General features: G+C 48.2%; 1 protein-coding gene across 12 annotated transcripts in view; it reads left to right on the top strand.

Annotated features, from left to right (window-relative positions):
• cep112 (centrosomal protein 112) overlaps nucleotides 1–23,329 on the top strand; it is a 65,382-nt gene that overhangs the window by 17,085 nt on the left and 24,968 nt on the right. For 11 of the 12 annotated variants that reach the window (XR_008947079.1, XM_057014736.1, XM_057014732.1 and 8 more), the window contains 8 exons: nucleotides 17–146; nucleotides 225–317; nucleotides 396–455; nucleotides 1,141–1,220; nucleotides 7,903–8,038; nucleotides 10,044–10,151; nucleotides 13,567–13,749; nucleotides 18,809–19,039. Coding sequence is in view for 11 of the 12 variants with exons in the window: in XM_057014736.1 (XP_056870716.1) it covers nucleotides 17–146; nucleotides 225–317; nucleotides 396–455; nucleotides 1,141–1,220; nucleotides 7,903–8,038; nucleotides 10,044–10,151; nucleotides 13,567–13,749; nucleotides 18,809–19,039 (1,021 nt within the window). In the remaining variant the exon portion in view is untranslated. The remainder of the gene's footprint in view (nucleotides 1–16; nucleotides 147–224; nucleotides 318–395; nucleotides 456–1,140; nucleotides 1,221–7,902; nucleotides 8,039–10,043; nucleotides 10,152–13,566; nucleotides 13,750–18,808; nucleotides 19,040–23,329) is intronic. The other variant, XM_057014739.1, reaches the window with a different exon arrangement.

Raw genomic sequence — 23,329 nt, 5'->3', positions numbered from 1 at the left:
TTCTCCACTGTCTCAGGAACACCATACTGCAGAAGGAGAAAGAGCAGCAGAGAGAGCAGCACCAGCAGTCGGTGCAGAAGCTCCTGGCTAAACATGAGATGGATGTGAGCCACGTGCATCAGGAGCATGCTCTGTCTGCTGCTAAGGTCCGCACAAAACTCCATTAAAACAATTAGCAGATTCTTCTCCCTTTGGCCTAATTGACCTAATGTTCCCTTTTCCAGGCCTCTGAAGTGATGGAGGACTTTGAAATCATCGTTGCTCAGCTGAAACAGCAACTCCTGGACAGTGACCTTCAAAGACAGCACCAAGTCAGGGTATGATGAGTGCGGTGGAACAGCTCTGAAACATGCCGGCTTGTGAAAGTCGTCATGGACTGGTTTTTGTCTTTTCAGGACCTGGAGATAAAGTTCCAACAAGAGAAGGAAGAACTGCGGATCAGCTGGGAGAAAAAGGTAGCGTGGTCCACATTGTCCTCCCCTGAACACCCGCTTAAATGTCCGTTTACTTTTGAGAGAACCTTCTTCAAAGCCTTGGAGAGGCTCTTAACTTTCTAACGAGGAGGCCATTGTTAATGATCAGACCAGTCCAGGCCAGACTTATGTGAAACGTGGCTTTAAAGACCTGCCGCACCTGGGTCGTCTTCAAAGCCCCGCCGTTCCAATATGTGCTCTGGTGGCAGATTGGCACAGACGGGCCCCCTCTGGCCGGTACACCTGCAAGAATTTAGCAGGGCCTCGAAGAGAGCCTCGCTCAAAGGAAGCCCCTCCTTTTTGATCCCGCTCTCCTTCCGCGTGGACCGCTTTCCTTTCATTATCTTTCCATTTGGATTCCCACAATTCCTCAAGGTGAAAGAAGATGAAAACAATGGAAAAATGAAGTCACCCGTTCATTTTCCGTGTTGTTTCCTCCCGAGATAAAAAAAAAGAAAGAGAGGAAAAGCGTTCTGCTTCTGATGTGTGTTAAATAAGACCTGTAAAAGAGGTCAGGATATAAGGCCACATATGGCTGCCACAGATCCAGAGCGAGAGGCTCCCTGTGCTGAGAGCCACAGATGGAGCTTTTGATCCGGAGGAAAGTCCAGTTTCACCAAACGACCAGTTTTGATGGTGCGATTAAACATATTTCTCTATCGCGCAGGTTTTGGCCCTCAGCTCTGAGGCAGAGAGAGAGAAGAAGGAAGCCAAAATCAAGACCGCCAAGCTTGAAGATACTATCAGGTACAATGAAAAACGCCGGGTTTCAAACTGCTGAAAAAGAACACCTTTATCAGTCATTGAAAACTGGTGAGCACATTAGTGAGCTCTGCCCTCTACCTGTGTGGTCCTAATTCCACTACTTCCTGGCCCATAAAGGTCAAGAGCCGATTTTCTGAACCTGCATGTGTGTGTGTAACCGCAGCGTCGTTCAGACACGGAACGTGAGCCGCTCAAATAAACTACTGCAGCAGTTTGTTTTGGACTTTCCAGAATGTTCAGTGTTGTTTGTGGCCCCAGACTTGAAACGTGACTGAATTCTGATTAAAGATGGAGTTCGGTTTAAAGACCCTCCTGCAACTCCTACGATCACCTTCTTTTTAGAGCTTAAAGTTATGAACTGTTAACTTCTTACAAATCAAAGTCCCCCTCTCTGGTTTCTTTACACCTAGTGTCAAGCACTATATTAAAAGAAGATTCAATGTCCTTGAGCAACGGCCACGGAAGAGTCAAGTTGTAGATTGTGCAAAAGAAAACAGCACTTTTGACAGCTGGGCAAAAGGTTAGATATTACACAACATCACTTTAGAACCTGCTCGGGTGCAGTTCACCCAAGCATCGCATCAAAGTGGAACAATTCAGTGAATTCTGCCTGGGTTTCAACTTTTGAACCTGTTTTTTGTGCCTCCAGTTTTTAATTCCTTGCACCGCAGGGCTAAAAATGAAAATTTGATGGTATTTTCAGAGCAGACAGACATTTAGAAGGAGCGTCAACGATGTTCCTATGCTTTATTCAAGCAACCTGTTATATAACACACGTTACTCTGCTTCCCTGTATTTAAAAAAAAAAACCACACACACACAAAACAAGCTTCACAGATACAAATTCCCAAATCTTTGAACCTTCTGTCAGCGTAAAAAGTTTCATTTCACTGGAGCTGACCTCGTCCAGCTGAGGCGTGAATGAAGGAGAGCAAATCTAAGTAACTCTGCCTCAACCCCATCATTTAAAAGCTACGCCTGGAACCTTTTTTCCACCTGTGGGATTGAAACCCTCTTCAGCACATGTACATACGCGGAGCGCTGCTGGAGGGCTGCTTCACGAGGGCCTCCTTGCCTTTAACCTTTGTTTTGGAGAAACGTCCCCTCTTTGTTTTGTCATCTCCACCCCCCTTTCCCCCAGCACTGATCTCCTATACTTCAGTAAACTCCAGCCAGTCAACCAGTCAGTCGGTACATTCCACTGGGTAATTAATCCCATACTGAACCACTTGGTCACAAGCAGATTGGAGTTTCTCTGGCAGAGCTACAGTAGAATGTTTTTCAGCACAATTGAACACATCACCCATTCAGCCCCCCCTACACACACCACACACACACACACACACACACACCAGCCCAGGCTCGTGACGGCGTCGTCGCCCCTCCAAAGAGGTTTACAAACCATCTAGACATCCATTTTCCTCCTTTCAGTCATACAAACCAGCATTTTTTCCCCCTCTGAACATATTGAGCGCTCAGCAGAGGGCGGACGTACATTCGCATACGTTTACTCCGCATCAGTAATGAGCTGCTCGTTCCCTCAATTAGTGTTTAAACACAGAGAAACAGCGAGTGTCCCATCAGGCTCTGGGCTAATTAAGCACTCAAACCACACACACACACACACACGCACACACACACACACAGGCAGGAGTCTGATGTGTTACCTGCCTGCTGTTGTGGCGAGGCTGACTCTTTAAACACCATCCAGGAGAACGTCAAAGTCAAAGCGGGAAGAGTCTGTGCATGCAAACGGGCATATGGAGGATGGATTTAAACAATACGGGCACGTCTATTTCTGATATTGGATTTCTCCGTCTGAGGACGGCAAACATTCTAGCAGTTCAGATTCTGCTAACCTCGTCTGTCCGGCACTAAAGCAATAATTTAGCCTGTCCTGTCGCGCAAATAAGCAACGCCGCCTCAACTTGACTTCCACGTCTGCGTTACTATGGCAACGGAAACAGAAAGCGCCACAAAAGCCGAGCGGCGAGCAAGATTCTTTCATCCCAATGTGCCTCCGATCATTACAGGGCATTTGCATAGAGAGGGAGAGATACGCCACGGGAGGGGGGGGGGCTCATCTGGGGGGCAGCTTTAACACAAGTGGCCTCAAAGTGATAAAAAAAATCACCTGATTCAAAGTAAGCAAAATGTTTAACATCTGCTTTATTCTTAGATTTCGACATTACTCCACCGTCTGAATTCACACACACACACACACACACACACACACACACAACCAGGCCCACCCCTGCTGCACCTATGGATGAAGTTTCAGTGTGTGTGTGCCCGTGTTATATGCAGTTGCGGGATCATTTAGACCTCTTCACAAATGTATGTCACGAGTCAATTATCGTGTTTTTTAAAATCTGCGGTCTGATCTGTTGGAGCTGTCAGCCGGTTCTGTGCCGGGCTGATTTAAGCGTCCGCGTTGGACCGTGTGTTTCTGTCTGCGCACGCAAAAAGCCACGGGCTCGTTGGAGTGGCTGGAACCTCCGCTCTCTAAGGCAAACACGTGCTGCAAATATGTCGGCGTCCTTTCACACGCACACACACACACACACACACACACCAGAACCTACATCTGCACATCTTTTGAAGTGGTCTTATCTTTCCCAGCATTCCTCTCCCATGACGGGAGGAATGGAGGGTGGTGATGGGGGGGGATTGACCACGGGGAGACGAGCCGATGAGGCCCGCTCGGCGTTGAGGTGAGGGAGCAGGTGGAGGTATGGATTCTGCCTTTTTTGGGTGGGGGGGGGGGACCTGCACAGTGGGTCAATATTTACTCCCATGGCAGCTGCGTTGGAAGGAGAGGACGGCGGTGGGTTAATCAGCAGTTTAATATCACAGAACTAGCTAAAGTCAGACTGGAGCGAGCTTAGCCGGTCCTGTGCACCTGGAGCTCTGCGGTAATTAGCAGTTATGTCCTCGGATGCTAGAACGATGCATCTTATCATAATCGATGAGAGCCCTTAAGAGCCCTTTGCGACAGCAAATTATGAATGAATTATTCCACTGCAGATGCATCGTCTGCTTCTTGGATTACCATCTGGGAGCAGCAGGGAAAGCTACTGGCACCGGTCCAGTGAGTAAACCCCTCTTCCTTCATCTGTGCATTAGCCTAGCACATAACCTCGCCCCATGTTTGTGCGGGTGCATGTGTCACACGGTGATACAAGTCACGCCGGCCTGGATATTCTCGGGGCTTTTTCCCCCTCTCAGTTTAAAACCCATTGTGTAACATCTGGGATGCGTAAACACGGAATGCGTACTTCCGGGACGTCCGTGTTGATTTAAGCATGCAGTCTGCATAATGGATCAATCCAAAACAGCATTTAAATGTAAAACTCAAATCTCTCCTCTGGTCCCCAAACGTTTCCACGGGAACCGTCGCGTTAAGAGTGAGGCGTAAACGGGACGTTTTCCAAAGCAAACACAAACGGCCATGTCGCATGGAGACGTTTATTAACTCTGAGCACCAGAACCGGACCCTGAGACAGGCGCTGACGCTCATGTGTCTTTTTGTTCCATCCCTCCCACATGTTTATCCACCCACACGGAGCTGCCAGCTCGGACTGCAGATTCCTCTTGATCTTTTTCCTCCTTCCATTGGGTGTTTGGTTGGCTTCGAGAGGGAAAGTCGCTGGTTTCATCCCCAGTGCGTGTGCACGAGCTTCAAAGGAGACAGTTTATATAAAGAAACCGGAATGTCATCCACGATTAGAAGTTTATGCAACATCTAATGATGTTTTCCTGGCTAGACTTTGACTTCAAACAGAGAGAATCTCATGTTTATCTTGTTTATAATGGACGATTTGAAGCAGAACATAATGAGTTATTCTTTTCATCTGCTCTGGTTTGTTTGTGTTTGGCAGTTTTAAGCACCTAAACAGACTTTAATAGAAATTATTAAAGGTTTTTTTTTGTTTTTTTTAAACTGAGAAGTGACGAACAGCAATGAGTTATGCGGCTCATTGAGCTCTCGGTGAGCGCCATAGAGGCGCCTTCTCTCCGGGGGTTGTAACGTGCACATAAAGACTATTGCACTGTCTGTCTGTCTGTCTTTCTGCTGTCTGTCTGTCTGTCTGTCTGTCTGTCTGTCTACCCTAAATGACCCACAAATAAACCCAAAAAAGTTGGGGGACTGATACGCAAGCAGCATGTTCGCTGTAATTAGTAGCAAACGCCGTTTTTTGGTGAAACATTTCTCCTAAATGTCATCATGTGAAAGTCTGCTTATACGCCAGGTCTAAACTGTCCATTCCTGTTTTTTCATCTACCTTTTTAACCCGTCCTGTGCTGTCTGTCTTTTACTCCGTCTGTCTCCAGTTCGGTCCGTCTGTCTCTCGCCTCTCTTTGTCTGTCTCCGGGGACGCGGATGAAATCCAAGCCTGTTTTATTCCTTCCTTCAGAGGTTGCTGAATATTTCAGTTTTGCATTTTCTCTCTCTTTTCTCTGCTCCCTCTCTCTTTTTTCCTCTCCCTCCCAGGCCCCTTTGATGTGTCTGTGGATTCGTTATCATTCCGTTTGGATGAGCTCACAGACTTAGATGCACAAGTGCTCGCACAGTCACTCTTTTTATACTAGGAACCAAAGGCACCCACATACGAGCGTGCATTCTGGTCTGTTTGTCAGTATTTTCCACGCTCAGCTCCACCCATATCACAGCCCCTACAGCTCTTAAATACTCTGCTTACTTAAAAGGAATATTTACCAAAGCAATTAGAGTTCCCTCTGTTGTGCGCTAACTTTCATGTGCGCTTGTATTAGCTTGTTGTGCGCGTTTATCCTGCACGCCACTCTGCAGCATCCCCGAGGTCCCCTTCCTATGTGGCCGCCTGGCGAGATGGCGGAGGCTCCTTCACCCCTTCCACACACGAGAACGCTCCTCTCCCTCCTCTCCTCCCCGTCTTCTACGGCTTTAAAGAACCGTTTAAGAGCGAGGGATGAGAGGACTTCCTCCTCAGAGAAGGCACATCTTTAATTTCAACCTCCTCTCCTTCCACTTTTCTGACCAGAGATCCATTTAAAGCCAACGGGCCGCCCTGGCGCTGGCACCCCCGGCTCCCTACCCTCTGTTTCTCAGCCTGCCAGACTCTCTGGTCCTCCCCCCCCCCCTTCTCCTCCATCCTCTCATCTCACCCTCGTTGCTCTGTTATTGGTGGTGACATGCTGTCTACCTCTGCAGCAACCACATAGAAACACACACTTTCTCAGGGGATCGAGCCGAGCTGCAGCGCGATCGCCCGCTCAGCTCTAGATTACATATATTTGAGTCTGGAGCCGCCTTTTTTCATCGACATGTGTCCCTCGGCCACGGCGCATTCCAAGAGTAGAGACGTCGGTCACACACAGCAGCTCACGGACAAAGACCCATAGAGATGCGTGTGTGTGTGTGTTCTAAATCCACTTTTCTTTCTATTTCTGTGAGATCCTCCTCTGCAGCCACCCCTTTTTCTCTTTCCCCCTGTCCTTTTCCCACTGTAGTTTCTCCACATCTTCTTTTTGTCTGCCTGAGCCCAGAAGACAGTCACGTCAGGAGACTGATTAATAATTACAGAGTACACAAAATTGGGAGCGGGGGGGGAAGTCTTTGTCGTTTGATCTCCGACATGAGAGAGACCAAAATTACAAAGGGAGAGTGCTATAAAGAGCCCTGCACATTCCTTTTCCACTTCTCTGCATTTGCATTTTTTAATTTCATTTTCTATACACTATTAGAGTCTGGTTGATTAATGACTGTCGGAGCGCCACATTGCTGTGCCGTCCTTCATAAACGGGGATTATGCACAAATAAAAGTTGAATGACAGCCGAGAACGCCATCATTTGTCTTCCTCTCCCAATGTTGTTATTTTTACATATGTTTTCCAGTAATTATTGAGCCAAAGCACACCTGGATCGGAATTATCTGAATGCAATATTTGGTGTAAACTCAGAAATGAGTTAATCGTCCTTTAGCATGTGATGTTTGCAGGTTTTTCTTTACAAATGGCCTGTAATGAATGGATTTGCCTCTGGTTACTGTTCACTTTCTCTCTCTCCAGCATTGTCGCCTGCGTGTCTAAAAACAGGAGACATTTCTCGGGAGCTCTCGGTGAAAAGCTTGGCGTCACTGCAAGTAAAGCTGAAGGTTTTCCTGGTTTCACCTGCAGCTCCAGTCCCACCCAGCATCCGTGAGCAGCGGTTCCTGGGTGGGAAGCTGCTACACGCCGGAAGATAATGCGCCGCTAATCAAGCCATTGAAATTGTTCGTGTTTGAATGTAGAAATTCTCTCCAGCATTTGTTTGACTTTCAGCTGTGTTTCTTGTCTTGCATCCACCCCAGCACACACACACACAAACACACACACACTCACACGCTCTACACATGTTTGGCTTGACAGCTTCTTGTCTCGCGTGATGCTGTGGCCGGGGGTCTCAGCTGGGTGCTGACAGCGTTCCGTATGAGGCTGTCCGCCTGTCAATCCAGCCCCCCCCCCCCCCCCCCCCGACCTGACATTTGCCAACGACAGGAGCGGCATGTCTCCTTAGAAGACAGGCAGACACACACCTGCAACTTTTGCACACTGGCATTTTACAAAACACCCGCTATGCGCTAACTTTTTTTTTTTTTTTTTCCAAAGAAAGCATTTCTAGACTTGTGTGTTTGGTTTAAAGGGAGCTGGAAAGCCAGCTGGAGAGAGCCGGAGAGAGCCAAAGGCAGCAGATTCAGCAGGCTGATATGGCGCTGGAGCGTTTAAAGAAGCAGGTGGAGCTCAGCTCTGAGAAGGCCTATGCTGAAATGAAACTCCAGGTCTGTCACGCACACACACTCGCACACACTCGCACACATGCATTAAAGCGTAATGTACTGCATATGCTGACAGGAAGCAGCCCACGTTAACACCTGATTTCCATCACACGCATGGCGTATCATGTTAATCATTCACATGCAGCACATTAATCTTTTTCTTTTCCTCGTGTGAGCATACAAACACACACATGCACTTTTGTTCATTTCATGGTTCCTTCACGACAAAGGAAGCCAGAGCTTTGACCGGCAGTGAGGAGGACTAACACGCAGAAAATGTTATCTGGCCCACAGATGCCGCACAAGTCTGATGAGCTGGCAACACTTCAGAATCTATATTGCGTCGTTGGCTGCTCCTCTCTACCTCGCTGACACTTGCCCTCAAAAATCTCTAAGCGAGAACCAAGAACACGAGCTCATCAATCAACCTAAGGCCATATTCAATCATTACATCAACGAGATAATGTTCATCAGCGAGTGAGCTTGTTTCTCTGCTTCCCCACTTTGACCCGGTGGGATTTGAGTGGGTGGGATTTAACAGGCTTCTATGGGGAAGAGCTAGGCTAATCAGCACGGTCGACCCATCTCGCAATTAGCGCCGCATGTCGTGAGGGCTGCTGCTAATTGGGAGAGTTGTCCAGTCAATGTGCACTTAGCTTTATGGGTCGGTTTAGCTGGAGGCATTTCCCAGTTATGCGGCGTGTGCATCACTAATGAGGATGCTTAAATTGCCATAGCCAATGTAAAGAAATGCACTGCAGAGGACATACAGTAATGAAGATTTAGTGGGTGATTAGGCTTTCTTTCCAGGAGGTATGAAGCGTGGGCGATGGCTCACATAGCCGGGCAGGCTAAGCGTACCACGTAGGAAGGGTTTGATCTTGGCCAGTTTTGGCTGCCTCCGTTACCAAAGACAAAAATGCCCCCGAAATGTGAAGAAAAGGAGCATTTGTGTGGGAGCTAAATGTATGCAGGGACCTTTGTGGGCATGCGGAGCAAAGTTTATACCCAGAGTGGATTTAAAAATCTTTGTTGCACTGATGAGTTGTTCCACTTGCGTCCGAGCCCTACAGGCAGAGAAAGCTCCCCAAACTCTCATTTGGTTGTTTCCTGAAAGCCAAAAACACACCAGTGAGTTTTAAGTGAACACCTGCTGTAGGAACACATTTATCTGTGATCTGCTCCCTCGGTGGGTGTCTGTCATAAAGCTGGTGGGTTTGTGATGCTGCCCCCCCCCCCCCCCCCCCCCCCCCCCCCACTTCCTCCCAGTCTCCCCACTCCTCATTTGATGTTATCCATCCACACGTTCGTCTCTTCTTTTTTCCATCGAGCGTCTCGACCTCCACCTTGAGTGTTCCTGGGCCCACGACGTCATCAGAGAGCAGTGGCCTCCTCTGCCTCCGTGCCCCCCCCCACCCTCTCATCACATCCTTCTGTTAAACCTCCAGAACTCCTCTCTTAAGCTTTTCTCTGCCTGTAAATGTTACCATATAGAAATGGAGCGTCGCTCATCTATCTTCCCTCATCTTTCAAACATCTTTTAAAAGATCTCTGTTGCAGCCAGTTTTGGACTTCAGTTCAAAATGCATTCTTTTAAAATCCCAGAAGAGTCCAGAATGTTGCTGTAAAGTACTCGTATTACATATTTAGAAGATTATATTATATTTATGGTGCTGCTGTTACGGCAGTAAGATCACACGTAATGCGATGAAGGGCTGAATCGACGCCAGTGGCGGCTCATTAATTTGAAATTAAAGTTTTAAACATTGCATCAGCATCACTCCGCTCCAGATGTGGCGCTTAACGTCTCACATTCAGGTTTCCTGGAGTTTCCAAACGCATCAGCTTGAGCTAATGAACATCAGATCTAAGATGTGAAACAGAAGTCTGGCTTTTGAGGGAGTGAAGCTACTCCTGAATAGTTCACTCTTATCATCATCATACTTGACTCCTGAATGATTTTCAATCAGTCCAATAAAAACAGCTTCTTTCTCTGTCTTCCCTCCAGATGGAGAAGGTAGCAGAAGATCTGAACCGCTCCAAATCACTCAGAGAGATGCAGGCCAAAGACTTCTCAGAACAACTGGCTTCACTTAGACAGAGATATGAACAGCAGGTCCGTTGTCCGTCTGTCTGCCCCCCCCCACCCCCTCCCGTGATGCATTCAGGGGCCATTGTTATCTCCGTGCGGACACTCGATCTTCCATTCGGAACAATCTTGTTATTTCTTTCCACTTGTTCCATATAATTCACTTTCATTATTGACATGCTCTGAATTAATCGCAGCTCCGTCGGGATCTTAAACAGTTACAACTGAAAACAAATGCAGACGCGATATCACCTGATCTGGAAGCCGTTCGTTTTTACCGCTGATCGAGATTGGGCGTGTAATTAGACGATGTCGCCCATGCAGCATCGGCTTGAATTCAACTTCACAACCGCTCTTTTCAGAATTGCTGCGGAACAATAATTGCGATGTTTTTCTGCTATGTGTAAAAAAAGGAAAGCAGGGCGAGCCGCACTAACTAGTGTGGCATCGCACTTTCCAGTCTACAATGGGATTTGTTTTGTGCTCCCAGCACTCGTCACCGTGGTTAATTTGCATCCCAATCTGTCATTTCTCATCCAGATGGAGTTTGCGCTGCGTGTAATTCGCTGAAGACGGTTGCGGGTGAATGTTTGTTGTTCAAGGACGGGAGTTATCGATCGGTTCAGCCCAGAAAGGCTCCAGTTTGACTAAATATAAAACACAGCTGTTCCATTCTGATCTTGAGGAGGTGGGGACGCACTTGTCCCCCTCTTGTTTCCAGCAGCGTACAGTTACAGGGAGCTTCAGCAGGTTCTGAGCGTCTAACAGACATTTTATCACTTAATAACGCTCCATTAACAGCGGTGTTACCTGTTTTTCATCGCCGGCTGCTGTAAATTGTTCTGAGGAATCAGATATTCTGTCTGATGGGGGAAAAAAATAGGAAAGTAATCAAAGGGTTTCTGAAACTATTCAAGGTGGGTTTATTACATGTGGCTGGGGCTGAGATGTGTGGGGGGTGCAGTTGACAGTTAAAGCCAACCACTTAAGGTTAGCGGCACATCAGGGAGGCTTTGGTGTTGAAGATGAAAACATGTAAAATGGCAAAGCTGTCTCTACGATGATGCCGATACGCACGGCAGTGACATTAATGATGCAGTTAGAAGGGTAGGAAGACAGGATGGGGGGGGGGATCTTTCTCTTGCGTTCGCTCTGGAGAAATCGGCAGCGTGAGATTGGAGGAGTCGACTTTGTCCATTCAGATGTGGACAAAGGAGAAAAGGCAACTTTGTTTTCTCGCCGGCACCCGTGCGCCTCGTGACGTCGGAGTGATGTCGGAGGGGGTCACATGACCAGTTAAGGGTCACGACTGCGGTGTAGGGACAGGATGCCCCATTCAGACCAGTGCTTGATGTTTTCAGGGTTGGAAAGTCCTCAAAGCTCCTGACTTTTATGTAAATGTATGTTAAATAGGTGTTTAAGTCTTTACGCGGTGTATTTTGTTGGCCTTCCCCGGCTCCATTCTTTCATTCCTGCTCTCGGTGGCTCCAGCCTCCCCTGCTGAGGGCAGACAGGCTTTCTGTTGGACTCTCTTCTACACCCTCCTCTTCCCTCCTGCTTCCCAAGCATTTCAGATTCCCCCCCGGGGCTGAGAGAAGCCCATTACCTCACTGTCCTGTCTCAGTGCAACACACACACACACACACACAGATATGCAGCCATGTCAGCCCGGGCTGGTTGGAGTCGTGCTGCGCTGTAGCGCCCCAACCTTCTCTGTATCTGCGGCACCAAGCTGTGCTCAAACCGACTCGGTCTTCGCTCATAAACATCACGCCGGTCCCTTTAAGAACCGCAGCACCCAGCATCCTCCGCTGCACCCGGCGTTGTGTGATGTCATAACCAGACTCCATGCTGTGTCCGCTCTCCGGGTCTCATCTTCTGTCTTTTCTTTTTATTCTTTTTTTCCCCCTCAATGGATCTATCTCGCCCATTTCTCCAGTTGGGTTTTATCTCAGGGTCTCATCTTCTTGCAGCCCCCCTCCCGTGGCCCGAGACTCTGAACGGGAGTGAGCAGTAAGACCCAACATCCTTTACCCACTTTCTGTGTGCGTGTTTTTCTGTCCTGCCGTGGAGTTTTGTTTGCTTCTCATTCCAACTTGTACTCCTCTGTGCATCTGCCAACCCTGATGGATCAGTAACACATCCTGGCTGTGGATTATTGTTGTTATTAGTATCTTTTTCTAATGGATTTCTATAGTGGTCCGACACTGAAATGATGACATTGTGCTCTTCTCAGGCAATTCCGGGCAATGCCACTAGCTAATCTGCTGAGGTAGAATTTTATTCAACTTTTATCGTACTCAAGAGGCATCTAGCAGAGCTCTCTCAAAAGTTGAAATTTAGTGTCTATTGTGGCTTTTCATACAAGCTCTGAGGGTGGAGTCTGGCGTCCTGTAGCTATCCGCTCATTCATCACCTGCTCTGAATGGCGCGCTGTGTCCGTATTTATGTCTGCTGATAGGCGGACAGGCACTGGACACAGAGGATGTGGATCCCTGTTTCCCAGACAGGCCAGGTAGGGTGCCATCAAGCACAATGTCTAGGGGATTAGCTTCAAAGTAGGGTGGCAAATGGGCCCCGGGCCCCCGCTGTCCTTTCAAAGCTCCGGCTGGGACAGCACGACGGGATGGTGTGGGGGTCACTCGTCCCCATTCGGGGAGCGGGAGTGGATCAGAGCCTGGGAAAGACTCTAGGGCTCGGGACTGGGATCTCCGCTAGCACGCCTCACCTCTCAGCAGGTGCCCCCGCTGACAGTCATGCTAGGATACAGATGAGCTTAAGTCCGAAATATTTAGATGGGGGGGGGGGGGGTCCTCTTTGTGTTGCAGGTTGTACCTCCAAACGAGGTCTCCTATATATTTATGCTAAAAATGGGTTTAAAAAATTACCAAATCATTTCAGCTTCTCAGATTCTCTGCGTCGCCTCCATCAACACTCCTCGGGTTTACAATGACGCTTGTCGTCGAGGCGTAAGCCGATTTTTCGCATGCTGTCAGCGCATAGCATGGGGCATTGGAAAGGAACCGCAGCCAGATGGCTAACCCCTGCCAGCTCCTTTCCATAGCTTAAAATAAGAACTCTTCTTTTATCTGCCGAATACAGAATAGGCGATGAGAGACCGATTTGAGAGAAAGGAGTGGGGATATTCTTGGTCTATACAATTTCCGCGAGAGGTGCGAGGGCGGGAACGCCAGTCAGATGTAAACACTTCGCAATCCTGCACGCGAGGAAGTAGAGAAACTTTTTTTTTCCCGCCGTCTTCCCATTCACCAGCCTGGTTGGACTTGGGATGGTTGGATGCTCTGGGCGAAGGGTTTGGGTAGCGGGAGTAGGGCGAGGGAAGGTTGAACGGATCGCTGGATGGACAAGTTGTCATGACGACAGGGTTGCTCTGAGTGTGTGTTGGCTGATGAAGTCTCTCTTTGCCTGCTTGTCCAATCAGATGGCTGAGCAGCGCTCGCAGCACGAGCAAGAGAGGACGCGGCTACAGCAGCAGCACAGCACGGAAAAGGACAGCCTGGTCCAGGAGCACCAGCGGGTGGTGGACAGCCTGGAGAAGCAGGCCAGGGCCACCCTGCAACAGCACCAACAGCAATCCCAGGAGTGGAGGAAGTGCGATACCCAGGTAGGGGGGTCTTCACTCATCCATGTTTGTGCACAGACACGATGACCCACCACTCGCCCGCCGACTACCATTTTGTTTTTCGCCCATTGATGTTTTCCAGGGGTTTCAAAAGCCCAGCGGGTTATCAGACTTTTTTGTTCACGCCATCGGGATGCTGGGATACATGGTAGAACTGGGCGGAATTTAGATATTTTCAGAGTATTTTAAATGGGGTTCAAAACAACAGGGAGTTAAGCGAAAAGTTTGGTTAAAAAGCGGAGAAACGGGCTGGAAAACTCGCACTGGGTGGAATTTCAATGGTGTTATTATATTTTATAGACTGTATTTTATCACCGCGGGGCTCCACAGCAGAAGTGTAACTAACTTTAAATCTGTAAGCGCCGTGAAGTCGCGAGAAATGAGTCCGGTTGAGTTTTTTCTACCCGTTTTATTTGCGAAAAACCAGTTTGATTTTATTTTCCACTGTCCTTTCATGAACCAATGTCAGACGCCCTGCACTCCCACAGATGCGGACTATTATCCTCTCACGGCAGGTAGCCACCCCCCTTGTTATTTTTGCATTTGCAAATTCCAAGGATCCTTTACATTTGGCTCTATATGAACCAACAACCCCGTCACTGAGAGCCTGTTCTGTCAGGATGGAGCCGAACCCGCAGTGCTTCCTCGGCTCGCTTCGCCCCTCTCGCGCCAGGGTTAGCTTAGAGCTCCGCGGGAATCCAGTGACAAACCAGCCCCCAACAGAGAATCTGATTGACTAATTTTCTTTGGTCTTAGAGATCCAGCTATTCGGACGTACGTGCGTTTGTGAATTAAATTAGATCAAGACACGAGCACTAATATCAACTAAACAACGTAGGACCTCATAAGGTTGTTTCAAACGCGCTCACCTCGGGAACATTACGGTGGCGGGCAAAACTTTTGATGGTAATTTTGCACTTTTTTCTTTGCAGTTTTGTAACGGATGAAAACACTCTGGATGAAGTTCAGAATTCTCACAGCTGTTCAGTTTTCATTATTGGCCTCTGTTAAATAGAGGACTTACTTGAATATTGCCTCTAAACTGACGCTAAACATAGAACTTGTGTGACACGGGGGAGAGTTTTGCTGCTCCGGTTAATGTTTCCCAGTCTAATGTCAGGAGGAAATGCCTTTCATGCCACCGGCTGGTGCGGTAGTCGGCCGTCACAGCGCGACACGTTGCCATCCACCGCGTGTCAAAATGGCAAATTCAGGAGGTGACGGAAAGCAAACTTCCAGTTTACTCGGGCGGCGTTTTGAGCGAGATGAGACGCGTGACTATTGTCAGATGTTAAAGCGGCAGCAGACCAGATTTTGTTATTTTTAAATTCAGGCCTGAGACGGATGACAGGATGGCGAGGCTTGTGATACTGGCAGGATGGGACTTCCTGTGTGACTGCTGATGGGACGCCGGCACACCCGCGGCTCCTGTGCATTAAACATGAGCTGTTTACATTGAGCCACGAAACCCCTTTTCCCCTCATCAAAGTTGTTTACCCTGTGAGAGCGCTGTCGCCCTCCTGCCATGTCCTCCCTAAACTTTTGACGCTGCAAAGTACAAATCAAATGTTTTGTTTTAGCGTAAATGGAAGGTGATGCTAACGGAATGCGCCCGGCGCGCTACAGCTTTTATTGTTCCCGCCCCTCCCACACCCTTCCCGTGACGCGGGTCAGACTGACACAATCATCAAGGGGCACGTCGGTGGCAGAAAAGCCGTTCTCCTGCCGCGCCAATTGATCCCAGGCCTCATTATTTCTGGCTGCCTCGCGTTTTCTCTCCGTCTTCCCAGAATCAGTGAAAGGACAGTTGCTGCTTGGAAGCTGCCAAAGGAAACAGCAAATCTCGCGCACACATGAGATGAGTAATACCCACTCATCCCCTTGATGTGGTGGGACACTCATAAATAGCATTCCTGACTCCTTCCTTGTGTTTGGGAAGCAGAGCCAATGGGTTCGCAGCAGCGTTTGGAGGACTGATCTAAAGAAACCCACACAGGGACACAATGTCCTCGTCCACAAGAAGATCATGGCGTACTTATCTTGCGTGATGGTATTGATGACCCCCCCCCCTCTGTTGAGTACATCACACCGGTGGTTTTGTGACATTTCTTCTGAATGAATTTATTTAAGCTGCTAGGATCCAGACCTGGTTTGCACATTTCAGGCCACTAACACAGAGAATTAACTCCCAGTTTTCATCCTTTTTGGACCTGAAGGTGTCTTTGAAAACAACCTGCTTCTTTCTTCCAAAAAAAAAGTGTGAAAAGGCGATTTCTGCTGGTCGTCTGTCCAGGATGATGAAATGGCCCCACTGGTTTAAAAGACACGCTCGCTCACAGCCGAGTTTTTACCCTCCAGAGGAAGCAGAGGTTCTTCAGAGGCCGTTCCATCAACCTCCTAACACAGAAACACAAATCCTGCCGCTGTCTGCTCAGAAATGTATCACATGCGTTCCCAAATTAATGTTTGAGTCTTGCGAAATTTGGCCAGTTCATAACTTTTCTTTCGTAATAGAAGTTGCTGTTACGACCACACTTTGTTTTCTGTTTTGAGGCTTGACTTCCAAAAGTAGGGCCAGCATTATAAATTAATTTGAAGGCCTTGTTTTTTCAGTAAACATCAGAATTGTTTGTTCTTCACAGAAACTGTTTTATCCACAGCTTCTTCCCCGAAACTCATTTTATGGGTGTTATTTTTTTTCCCTGAATAATTATGTCATTTTTTTAAAAGGATGTACGGACCATCTGGACTTCAAACAGCATGAGAAAGAGCACGAGTCTTCTTTTTTTCTGGCCCGTGATGGACTGAATAATGATGCTGTCAATTTTTCAAAGCGTTTCAATCCCATCTGCGTGATGAGGAAGAGTCACGTGAAGAGGGAGAAGTCAAAGCTGAAAGGATGATGGCGACGAGGGGGAGGCAATTATTGCTCCCTGAGATGCGGGATCTGGTCTGACTAATCAGTGATTTGCAGCAGTAGATGAGTGTTCCACCGCTCCGGTGTCATTGTCAGACGCTCTTTTAGCCACTCCGCCAACTCCTCTCATCACATCTTATCTCGGAACTCAGCCGTGCTATTTCTTCCCCAGCGATTGATCACACTTGAAGTCATCAGTCAGTGTAGACGCCCCGGTGCGTTTAGCATTCCAACAGGATTCCGTTTAGTGTGCGCATCACGGCCGCTATCTCACGCGGATAAAACGGCAAAGAAACCCTCGCCACAACTCTGCTAACCCCAAGATGCTAACGCCGTTGTCAGTAAGGTCTGATCTCAATCAGCCCCATTTGTGCAGGTCGCTTATCAGCTTTGAAATCGTCATCGAAACTTGGCATCTGGGCTGAATCGAACTGATTAGACAAAGCAATTGTATCGTTCCCACCGTTCTACTGTCACATTATATGAACAAAAAAGCCCAGAATCATTCAGCAGTGTTCCACAGCACTTTTTTTTTAAACTCTCTTGCAAAGACTTGGATGAGAAGCTGCTGCGATGCATTTGTATGCGTTAACTGTGGAGCCGGAGGCAGCGGTTCAGTTAAACGCGCTTAGCATAAATACTGGAAGCTGGGGAAAACAGTGAGTGAGAACCTCAGAAAAAGATCTGCTGCCTGCAAGCACTTTAGAAGCTTGCTAATTTCCCCTGTATGTTGTTTGTTGAAGCCGTACATGAACTGAGCTCCACACAGGTATCAAACTGTAAATAAGTGAGTCCTCTCCAGACTTCAGCACAGGTGGGTGGGGGGGGGGGGTCGGCTCATGTGACCTAGAGCAATGTCGGCGTGGGATACTGCAGCTATCAAGTTGCCATCATGTCGGGGAGGGATCTTGTGTCACATTTTAATCAGTGCGGTAAAATAATAGATACACTGAAGCTTAAATGAAATAAAAATGAAGTGTGTGTGTGTGTGTGTGGGGGGGGGGGGGGTCACCCACCGTTCATGCTGTCAGTTGCTGAACAAAATTGTTGCTCAGCGACTGAACGCGTGCTGACTGTTAACCGAGCCGCCATCCCTCCCTGCTCCCTCCTCTCTTCTCCTGCCTGTCTCGTGTCCTCTTAGCCAGCGCCGTCTGACCCCGTAGGTTCCAAACCGGTGAACCGGTGCCCCGCTGAGGTGGCGCTGCCTCGCAAACCTCCGCGGGAAACGCGTCCTTTTGGCCTCTGAAGTTTCCGCAGTGTCACCGCCAGTGCATCTGTTCTGCAAGATTATACTCTAACTTATTAAAAGATTTTTTTTGGGGGGGGGGGGGGGGGGAAGACAAATCTTCCAAGTTGTTAAAGAGAGAATTATACATTAAAGACTCTTCGGGGCTCAGATCTAATAGCGGCTCGCCCCTGGAAGTGAGGCAGAGACTGATAATGTTAGACGGAAAATGCCGTGTTTCTTTATTTCTTTTGGTATTGTCTGTGATTGCGATGCATCCCGTTCCATATGTGACAGCTCCAGCGTGTCAGTGTGTGGATAAGTGAGTGAGTGTGTGTGTGTGTGTGTGTGTGTGTGTGGATGGGGTATAACGCAGAGCTGCAACATCTGCCTGTTTTTGTGACACTCCTTTGAAGTCTCTTTGATTTTCCCCAGCTCCCACTAAAAAGGCTTCAGACACTTTCTGTCTGATTGCCTTAACGTGGGCTTGTCCTGGGATGCCCGGGCTTTTCGGGAGAGGGTGGGTGGGCGCCTGCTCTCTGAATGAAATAATAAAGTAAACCAGAAAAGTGTTGTGAGGATGTGCAATAACGGAGAAATAGATGCAACTGCAGAGCAACCTAAAGCAGCTACAATTTTAGGAAAGGATTTGATTCATGTTGACAATTAGATAATGACATGGGACTGATACACACACTTTTTCTGCTGTACTGACTGAGTCTACCCACAGAGTGTATGTGTAGCCATGGCAACCTGTATCATAAACATCATATATGTTTTTTTTTCTTCTTTTCTGTTCATTAAAAGGGCACAGTGGCTGCACATCTGGGTAAGATTCAGGCTGAAGAGTTCACAGAACAGATAAATATCACTCACCCTCATCATTTTTCTCCATCCAGAGGATTTCAACTTTGGAGGCCGAGTTGGCCGACAGCAGGGAGGAACTCCTGAGCGTCCGCGCGCTGCATAAACGCCAACTGGCTGAGGTGTCACTTCATCGAGAGGAGGATAGACGGAGGGCTCAACGGGACAAAGAGGAGAGCCTGAACCGCCTCCGTTCTGACATGGAGAGCAGCCGCCGCGACCTCGAGAGGAGCCACCAGCAGCAAAAAGCTGCTGTGCAGGAGAAGGTGGGGAAAAGAGGTTTTTAAATAGAATCCTCTCCATAGCATGTGTGGTAAACCAGCTAAAGTGGCATTTCCATTGCTTAATTAACAGAAAAGTCTTGGTTTTGTTGAGCTTTGAAGCGCACAGAGACAGTTTTCACCCTGTGGCTGTGAGAAGGTGTTTCATGCCTTTGTTTTAGCTGAATTGTTCCCCAGACACCTCTTGTGGATGTGTTTTTATCTTCTCACTCATTCGCTGCTCCCGCCCGTGCTCCTGTCACGTCTCCCAGGGTAAATGCTTTCCATTCTTCATCAGCATTGATGGTGAGAAGGGGTTGTGGTTTGGAATGTGTGTTTAAGACGTCGCTCAATATTCCTCTACTTCCTCCTTCCATACAAGGTTCTTTAAAGTGAATAACTTCTACAGTGTGTTTACATTGGCCTCCCATTATGGGATGTACTGGAGTTCAAGGTGAATTTCAGGAGAGTCATCAACCGGCTTCACTTCCCCTATCCTGCTTAGCCAGGAAGTGCTTCAATTAGAACTTCTGACATTCTGTCTCTCTCTCTTTTCCTCTCTCTGTCTCATATTTGCTCCCCACGCTACTACAGAAACTGGACCCTCTGCTGGGAAAGCCACTCATAATCTTGTGCTGGTCTAGCAGGAAGCTGACCCAAGGTTGTGTCGATCAGAACTTAATCCTTCGAATGGTCCCATCAAAGGGGGCATTTTTCATTAGGCACCCTCATTCACCAGCTGCGCAGCATTAGCACCGGAATGCCGGGACCTCCGGAGCGTCCGGGCAGCCATTCTGCCTCCATATGGCACACAAGCAGGGGTACCAAAGGAGGAGAGATATGGGGGGGGCAAAAGAGTATTTTTGTAATGGGTTCCTCTTCATCTGTGTTGTACATTAGGTTAATGCAGTCCGTCCCCAATTTTCATGTACCCGTCCTCTTTTTGTCTCTTTTGAAGGAACAAATAGAGGAAAAATGCCTTCACAGTCTTCAAGGAATCTGGAGTGAATTCAAAGCCGCGAGGCTGGAAATTGATCGGAGAACACTGTTAGCAACGTGCTACTTCCACTTTTTTAGGATGAATGATTTCAGCCTTTTCTGACTTCACAAACAAGAATCACCAAAGTCGAGGTTGTTATTTTTGTCCCTTTTTCTACTTTCTAATCTGTCTCCAAGTTTGACTTCGGAGGAGGTCAGGCGAAGTTCCACTATGTTGTGCCCTGTCTTTTTTTTTTTTTCCACATGGGATTGAAGTCAGCCAGCTCTCAGATCCATATTGACTCATTCGTCCTGTTTTGTAAGCTGAAAAATTCTCATTCTTTTGATGCAGAGAGAAATCGCTGTCCTCTGCAGTCCGTCGAACTCTTGGAAGCGGAGCCGGAGAAGGCCAGCTTTTTGCTTTTTGCTTCTTCTTTTTTTCATCTCCCAGATCCTGAAGAAAAAGGCCAGAGAAATCCATTAAATCCATGAATGGATTCCCATCAAAGACACGTGCATTTAAGGGAGAGACGGAGGGATGGGGGAATGTTTTTGGAGGAGGCAGTCAAAAGTGAATGAAATAATGAGAAGCAGAACATCAGAGGAGATAAGATCAAGACATTAAGATATTGAGTTGTATCAGAAAGAGAGGAAAGAGGCAGAAAGGTGATTGAGGCAGGCTGCGCGGAAGGTGTAGGGAGCTTCTTTAGTCCAGCTGGGTTTGAAGTTTTATCTCTTTTCTGTTTGTGGCCCACACTACCCCAGACTTCCCAATCTCTGTCCTCCACTGAGGGTCCTGTGAAGCTGCCTCTGTGGCAGATAAAGACGCCTCATCTCTGGACTACAGTGAGCCTTTGCTCTCAGCAGCAGCACCACCTCCTTATCTAACTTTTTCATTCTCTGCGAGGCCTCTGCCGCCCATCCATCCATCCATCTCTCTCTCTCTCTCTCTCTCGCTCTCCTTCTGTCCCACATTCCCCTCCGGTCCTGCATTCACCTCATGGCATGCAGCAGCACATTATAGGTTTCTATAGATTCAAAGTCAAAATGGGCTTTGAGAACCTGTGAGAACAGTCTTTCCATACACAACACACCCCATCTGTACGGCCACAAGCAGCGCTCATATTCCAGCTGCTCAGTGGAAGAGTTATTTTCCGTTTATTATAAAATGAATAACTTTTGGACCATTGGAAGACACCTTGGAAGACCTGGCCTTATAAATGCAGGCAGTGCAGCAGAGCTGACCCAAAAAGTCCATCCTCAGGGCTCTGTCAGGTCCGTTAATGCAGTTGGTCTGTATGCTGCACAGTAACAATCCGGCTCAGTTTAGGCAGCACAGTTCCAAGATTTACCATCCTGAGCTGCACTGCTCTGCGACTGATTGATGTTCTATTGGGAATCCTCACATCCTGGCATTTATGGGGTCAGATTTACTGCTGTAGCACTCAATCCAGACCAAATGAAATTGGTCAACCCAGCAGGGGAATGTTGTCCGACCACGCCCCACACATAACCCTGGAAAAAGCTCAAGGCCTCGGCCAGCCCTACTTCCCAGTTCCACTTGTCGCGTCGCGGCAAAATCCAATTAAAAGATGCCCTCAACTTGAAACCTGCGAGTATCAGTTCACCATTAGCATCCCGGTACTCGGGTGCAAACCCCTGCAACCTGTGTCTTGTCAGGTGAGAGCTGAAGCCCATCCATGGTGGTGGGTTGTGGGAAGTTCATCAGTCTGTGCCGTCAGTCGTTTTAATATAAATGAACACATGTTGGGCCAGGCTGTGCCCAAAGTGCATACGCACAGGCAGAGTCATCGGTGTCTGTGGCTGAGGGTGTGCCTTCGCTTCAGATCAAAGGGATATGACATTTCATCAAAAACTAACCGGCTGTGACAAAACCACCTGGAGGCAAACACCAGCCAATGGGAAAGCATATGTTTGGCATGCAGTGGCCAATCGCGGCTCCCTGTGCCAAAACACCAGCGAAGCCTCCAGCTATGATGCCCCCGCCTGACTGGTGCGACATGAACTGGGAGTGCGGAGTCACACACAGATGAGGGGAAAGCGGTGCGAGAACACCTGTTTTATAACAGAACTTTGCCCAAAACCCCGCCGGGGTCACGTGTTCAAAAGTACGTCCGAGTGCTTCCTCTCAGCTGGGAGCAGCAACCTCTCAAAACGGAGCTAAAATGCTGAACACGCCAGGCTGTTGAGGGGCCGCTGAGCAGCCGTCGCACCTCTTGCTCTTAACGTTTTCCCCAGCTGTAGCGTTCTCCCTTTCAGCCAGAAGATGGTGGTACGAGGTTGTTGTCATTGTTGTTGTCGTAGTCGCGTCTTATTCTTCCCTCTTGCCCCCCGTCACCGCTGACTTATTAGGTTGGTTCGCTGCCATTTGGAGATACACCAAATCACATTATTCAGCCGGTCATGGATTAGAGGAGAGGGTGGTGGGGGGGGGGCACATGCTGGGGGCTGATCAAAGAGGGCCCGCATTCACCTCGTGCTTCCTGGGGAGACAAATGATGGGGAATGCAGAGCAGAGGTTAGATCCAGGGGAGCGGTGCGTTCACATGCCTTCCACCTCGGAAGAATGGATTTTTTTTTTTTTTTTGTGCCGCGCAAACGCCGTCGGAAGTTGTGTTTGCACACGAACGTGTGTGTTTGCACGGGTGCACGCATGCTCGGGTCTATCTGAGCTCCCGGTTTCCTCAGTGCACCATCGGGCCCGGCGGCAGAGAGAGAGAGAGACCGAAAGCGAGTGAGTCACCCAGCAGATGAAAGAGTCAAAGTAAAGGCTGCGCCGTCCCAAAAAAAAACATCACACGGCTTCTTCGCTCACTTTTTTTTTTTTTTGAAGTCATCCAAGAGGAGGGAGGGAAACGACACACTTTCCCAATCGCATTAAAACATGGCGTCAGGCAGCTCCCATCTTGTTGCACGCTGTAGATTACATTTCAGTTTGAAGTGGAGTTTTAAGTGGGACACCGCGATACTGGGCTCTGTTTTTTTTTTTTTAGTGGGGGGGTTAAGTTCCTTAAATCGGCTCGGTGGCATCCTACATCTGAAGGTCAGGCAGAGTTATTGATCCACCAAGGGTCCGGGGCATAAATAGAAGCAGAGTGGGCTCTGCCTGAGAAGAAAGTTCTTCCAGAGTTCATTGACCAGCAACAGCATCAGTCAGAAATTAGCAGCTTACTTGTTTGCTTGTTGCTCTTTTTCTCTCCGCGTGGCTCCATATTTTAGGATTTTCTGTCCTTCACGCCTACACTTTTCTTCCTCTTTTGGATTAGATGTTATTCTCATGCACACGGACGGCTGTAA

This window comes from Takifugu flavidus, chromosome 18 (assembly GCF_003711565.1).
Source record: "Takifugu flavidus isolate HTHZ2018 chromosome 18, ASM371156v2, whole genome shotgun sequence".
NCBI lineage: Eukaryota > Metazoa > Chordata > Actinopteri > Tetraodontiformes > Tetraodontidae > Takifugu > Takifugu flavidus.
This window is presented reverse-complemented; position numbering and strand designations above follow the sequence as displayed.